Source organism: Eurosta solidaginis, chromosome 2, assembly GCF_040869045.1.
Source record: "Eurosta solidaginis isolate ZX-2024a chromosome 2, ASM4086904v1, whole genome shotgun sequence".
Lineage (NCBI taxonomy): Eukaryota > Metazoa > Arthropoda > Insecta > Diptera > Tephritidae > Eurosta > Eurosta solidaginis.
In genome coordinates, this window is record NC_090320.1 from 206,050,037 (window position 1) to 206,056,036 (window position 6,000).

At 40.1% G+C, this 6,000-nt stretch overlaps 1 protein-coding gene across 4 annotated transcripts in view; it reads right to left on the reverse strand.

The window, feature by feature from the left end:
• Positions 1–4,530, reverse strand: part of kraken (serine hydrolase like 2 kraken) — a 67,119-nt gene extending 62,589 nt beyond the window's left edge. For 2 of the 4 annotated variants that reach the window (XM_067766983.1, XM_067766982.1), the window contains exon 1: positions 3,804–4,530. In XM_067766983.1, the coding sequence (XP_067623084.1) occupies positions 3,804–3,897 (94 nt within the window). In that variant the 5' untranslated portion in view covers positions 3,898–4,530. The remainder of the gene's footprint in view (positions 1–3,803) is intronic. The other 2 variants (XM_067766981.1, XM_067766979.1) reach the window with 2 other exon arrangements.
• Positions 4,531–6,000: the final 1,470 nt, after the last annotated feature.

Genomic DNA, 6,000 nt, shown 5'->3' on the forward strand with positions numbered 1-6,000 from the left:
ATAAACTTCCTTAGCTATAGGATTCTCAAAATTGGCGATAAAACAACTGAAATTTTCAATGGTCTTCCTCAAGGCAGCTCTGCCTTTCACCACTTTTATTTAATATATACACTGCCAAACTCCATGATCTTCAAGAAAACTAAAGTCATGCAAATAACCAAAGGTCCAACGAAGGAAGTCAATGTAACCATAAATGGTTCAACACTTGAACAAACAAAATCAGCAATAATTTTTGGTAGAGTCATAAACAGTTCCTTAACTGCAAAAACACACTATCAAAAAGTAATGGAATCACCTTCAAACAACTTAAAACTTTTTAAGTACATTACCAATATCAAATCAGGTTTACACCCACAAAAGGCATTAAACATCTACAAAGCAATGGTCTGATCAAAGATTGAATATTGCAGCACCACACTTGCAAATAGTGCCAATGCATCATTTCATAGTATACAAGTCTTACAAAACAAAATCTTGAGAAGATGTTTAGGCCTAACACCATCAACACCAATACCATTAATATATGCTTTAGCCAATGAACTACTTCCCAATGAACGAGCCTATGGCTTGTTGCCAAAGAAGTAGTCAAACTAATTGCATTTAACAATCCAATAACAGAAACTATAAAATCTAGCTCACACCTTAACAACAACTACGCAATTGCATACAACACTTTCTCCAACATCCTTGATGACATTGATGCGGTTCACCCCCCTCCCCCGATCCCCAACCTTGTCATTTTTGAAAAAACTACCAATACTAAAAAATCCAACATGACACAAGAAGAAATTCTTGCCCAGCACTCATATCTGCTGGCAGAATACAGAAGTACAAGTTTTAATATAATATATACAGAAGGCTCAGTAGGTGAAGATAAAACAGGCTGTGAAATTTATTTACTAAACACAGCCACCGAACACTCTTTCCATATCGCTTCCCAAGGCAGTCGGTTCTATGTACCGGAGCGACTCGGGATTTTTCCCGACCAAGGACTGTCATTTCAGTGTGACCCCATCTAATTTATTTCGTCCCTCCCACAAATTGTCATCCTCCCAGCAGCTCCTTGCAGCAGGACTGCTCCATATTCTCTTACTCCGCGAAGGCATCGAATCCAATCCGGGTCCTTCTCCTGACCCCGGTCCTGAGAAATGGTTTTGCTGCATCTGCCGGAAAAGAATCTTTTTAGGACGGTCATACTCTGTTCAGTGTGTCTCGTGCAAGGGATGGTTGCATCGGACAGGTTGTTCTGGGCTTGATCCCAAAACCCGACGTCCACGTAACTTTTATAAATCTTTTGTGGCTCCTTGCTGTTCACGCCCAAGGGCGTCCCGTAGTCTACGTCTAAGCGCCCCCCCCCCCCCCACTACCTTCCAGCAGCCCCGCTGCTCAGCAAGCCACAACAAGTACCCGCTGCTGCTCGCGCCCCACGGCGCCAACAACTCAAACAGCTGCTACCACTCATAACTACAATCTTCGAAACTACAGGCCTGCCAAAATACTGCTCTCAGAATCGCCACGGGCTGTCTTCTTATGTCCCCAGAACACCATCTGCATAATGAGGCGAGAATACTCCCCATCAGGGAGAGAAATGAGATGCTGACCAAACAGTTTCTGTTGAATACCCAGAAACCTGGGCATCCCAACAGACATCTGATTGACGAACCAGCACCGCCTAGGGGCCTAAGGAGTCATCTCCGTAAGCATTTTGAGGAAATACGGCACCTGAGAACCCAGCCGTATGAAGCGGGAAAACACAAGCAGGTCCTTGGCGAACTCCATAGACAGGCGTCGGACCTTTATGCCGGGAATTGCCCGGTGAATCCAGTACTTAACGAAAATTATCCAAAACTTGCGGAAGAGGAACGCATACTCCCCAGGGAAACGCGTGTCACTCTTGCTCAACTTCGTTCTGGATACTGTAACAGGTTAAACTCTTACCTATCCAGAAACAACCCGGACATACAAAATATATGCCCCGCTTGCAATGTGTCCCCACATGACACCAACCATCTCTTCAATTGTAATGTGGAACCAACGCCTCTAACACCCCTTTCCTTATGGTCCACCCCTGTTGAAACGGCAAGTTTCCTTGGACTCCCGTTAGAGGATATTGATGACAATTTGTGATCGGTCGCGGCTATTAGGTGGGGCGAGCATTGCTACAACAACAACAACAACAACAACTCTTTCCATATTCCATTTAAATCATCCTCAGCTTTTGGAGAGTTACTCGCAATAGAAGAAGCCCTCGACATTTCAATACGAAACAACTACTCATCCGTCGTTATTTTTACAGATAGCCTAATAGCATGCCAAACACTTAAAAAACATACATCTACGAATAGCATTGCAGCTCGAATTCTCAATATAATTTCAAATCACAACTTTAACAATGTACATGTCAGATGGATACCCAGTCACAAAAACATATTTCGCAACGAAAAAGCGGATGCTATAGCCAAATCAGCTATTATAAACAGCTCTTGTGAAACAGTAAAACTTACGATAGATGAAGCTTGCAAACGTATCAAGAATTATATATACGACCACTTTCAAAATTTTTTAAATTAGTCCAATACAAACCAAAATCTGTATGCCACCATCTTCCCTTCTAGCAGGAATTTTGCGTGGTTCAAAAATCTTAAATTTAACCCAAAAGATATCAAAACCTTAAACCGTATACTAACCGGACATACATATGATAGGAAATATTTAGTCAAGATCAAAGCTACAAACTCGTCTCTACGTCGCTGCGGTGATACAGATTGCTAAGAGAATCGAACCTTTCACTGTCCACATTTGAACAACATTAGAGTCACCTTCAATGTCTTTAATGAAGCACATAATTTTAAAGAAGTCTTTAAAGACAAAAACAACGCCAAAATCACTCAATTAGTAAATTTTCTCCAAAAAGCCGATCTTAAATTTTGAAAAATAAATTATTATAAATAAAAAATTTATAACAATAATAATAAAAGCAGCTATCATAAATACACATTAAAACTTTTACTTTGTTTATATTTTGGTAATAGTCTAGTTGAGGGGTCGACTGCTAATACGCTACCAAAAATATCGAGAGAGGTGTCAAAAGACTCGTCTTGACATCAGTATTAATAATCCGAAGGCGGAAAATAAAAATATTAACGCGTTCAAAAGATATTAACGAAAAACCGAAAAAAGACCCGCGGATACCTCCGAAACCGGGGGTCGGATCCATAGTATTTTTGCGCAGAACACCTTTCGGCGTTGGCGGCCTTCGGCCGCGCTTATAAAAAATAACCCTGGGCTACGCCATGCCACGTCCGGGTGTGTGGTTTAACCGTGGCTACCGCCACGGTGATGCACAATTTTTTTGGTGGGTACTAACACAACAACAACCACATGGAAATCGCCAACTTCAACTGCAAATATCTCCGGACAGAGATAAAATTTTTCTTTTCCGCCTTCAGATTATTGTTCTCGAGGTTAATACGCGTCTTTTGACACCTCTCTCAATATTTTTGGTAGCGTATTAGCAGTCGACCCCTCAACTAGACTATTACCGCGCGGCCAAAGGCCGCCAACTCAGAAAGGTGTTCTGCGAAAAAATACTAAGGATCCCACCCCCGGTTTCGGAGGTACCCGCGGGTCTTTTTATTATTATTTTTATTTTATTTTCCGCCTTCGGATTATTAATACTGATGTCAAGGCGCGTCGTTTGACACCTCTCTCGATATTTTGGGTAGCGTATTAGCAGTCGACCCCTTAACTAGACTATTACCCCTTCCTAATCCTGTAACCAAATCGCGAAAAAAAATTCTTACTTGTTTTTGTTGTTGTGGCCACAGCTTTACCATTCATTGTTGCTGCATTCGATATAGCAGCAAGTTTGCTACTGCTACTGGCACTTGAATCCATTTTATGTACGTTTTTAAATATTTCTCGGGATGGCCGCAATTCCAGGGATGGCACCGACGCACAGGAAATAGCTCTGGGTGGTTATTCGAAAGTTTTATTATTTCGAAACACAAATTAGTTGCCCGGACAAGTAATTTAGTAGTGGATGCAGAAAAAAAAATGACAGCTGTTCGTAGGGATGAAACGATACTAGTAAATACAAGTAGGAATAAATATTTTTGATCCGATAACATATTTCACCCAATGGTTGGCTCATCTCGTTAGCAGCAATAGTTCCTTACCAATGACGCGTGAAACAGCAGGGGGCCTATTCGCTAACTGTGAGTTTTAAAGTGTACACAAGAAATTGTGTAAACTTTGAAATTCTGATTATGTAAAGCAAAACTGTGAACAAAAAAACTCACTGATAAAAACTTCGTGAGTTTTTTTGGCAGCCAGTGTACACTATTGTGACATTCAAAACTCATACGCACTGTTGCAGAATGACTTTTTTGTTTTCATGGCGTTTGATGAATATTTTCTCACTGACATAAGACTTTTACATTCAGCAAAACAATGTACACAATAATTTACAGAATCGCATGAAAATTTAGAGTGTAAATTGTGTGTGCAAATGAGTTTTCAATGAGTGTACATTTTTCAGTTTTGCACAGTTAGTGAATTGACCCCCTGATCACACTGATCGGTAGGCAGAGGCGCACTTCTCTGTATCGGCTTTAAAATTCATGCGTAGATCTCTTGGAGTATTAAGCGGCAGTTACGAACGTACGTAGAAAAAACGTGTCAGCTGACACGACCTAACTTATGAGTGTGCAATGTAAACGAAAACTCACCGACGTTCAACGCACGTATGTACGTAGCCCGGAACGGAGAAATCAAAGCAATTTTGATTTTTTCCGTAAGAACGTGTCAGCTGATCGCTCTCTCAATAGACAGAGTTGCCTAATAAACTTTTGTGCGCTAATTTTTGACCGTTTGCAGTTATTATACAAAAAGGCCTAAAGATTGTTTAAAATTTTGTTGAAATATCATAAAATTATTATATAAAATTGGAGGTTACAAATAAATGAACTAGAAATTCTTATTCAATATTTGTTCCTGCCATTTGCACCATGAAAAATTGTAATTCCAAAAGTTGATGTTTGCATAAGCATGCATGCAAACTGGTCAATGGCAACAGTGCTTTGCTCTAAACAATACACACACAAATATGTTATGTACATGTACACAGTCGCACACATTGATTCCTACGGGCTTGAGGGTTCGGGCAAACGTGTTTCGTACGACAAACGTCCGTACGTACGGCACACGTTGGTGTGTGTTTTACTGCCGCTTTAATGATATGCAGCATCTCTAATGTAAATCTCTTTGTATATCCTCTTCCGTTTGGAGTATAGCTACGTTTTCTAAATTATTCTCCAAATTTCCAGATCGAATATATATGACCATGAGCGAATGCAATTGGCATTTACATACAATAACACAATGCAAAAAAATTTTAGTAATACCAAGGACAAAATAGAAAAATATGAAAAATCTGACGTAATATACAAGATTCCATGCAACGGTGACGGATCCCTCGTATGCCGTAAAGTATATGTGGGCACTACAAAATCTAAACTGAAGACAAGGATTTCTGCGCATAAGGCAAAGTGTACACTATGCTACGCATCATAGACGCTGCAAGCTATATTTGTACGCTTTGATGCCGAACACATGTATTTGAATGGAGAGCTGCATACTAGGCGTCAGCTGCATGAAAGCGACAAAGCATGCAATTTTCGTGTAGCTTAGCGCACAGCAATGTTGGTCGCTGAGCGTACGTACGCTTGAAAAAAGGAAGAACTAGATGTCTGTTTACATTTTTTGTATGCAAATTTGTGTAATTAGTTTAAAAATGTTACTTTAGTTAATAAGATTGCGTGAAAGGTATATCAGCAAAGCGAAAAAGAGTATTAAACAACACAACAGCTTGGTTAGACATTGTTGAAGCGTTTAAAAGGCTAAAAAGTGTTGGAAACTAGAAATCACCCTTTCCTCTAGTCCGCGGTGGTTTAAAATTGCCTTTTGTAAAGATGGAAAATTGTAAACGTACTATAAACA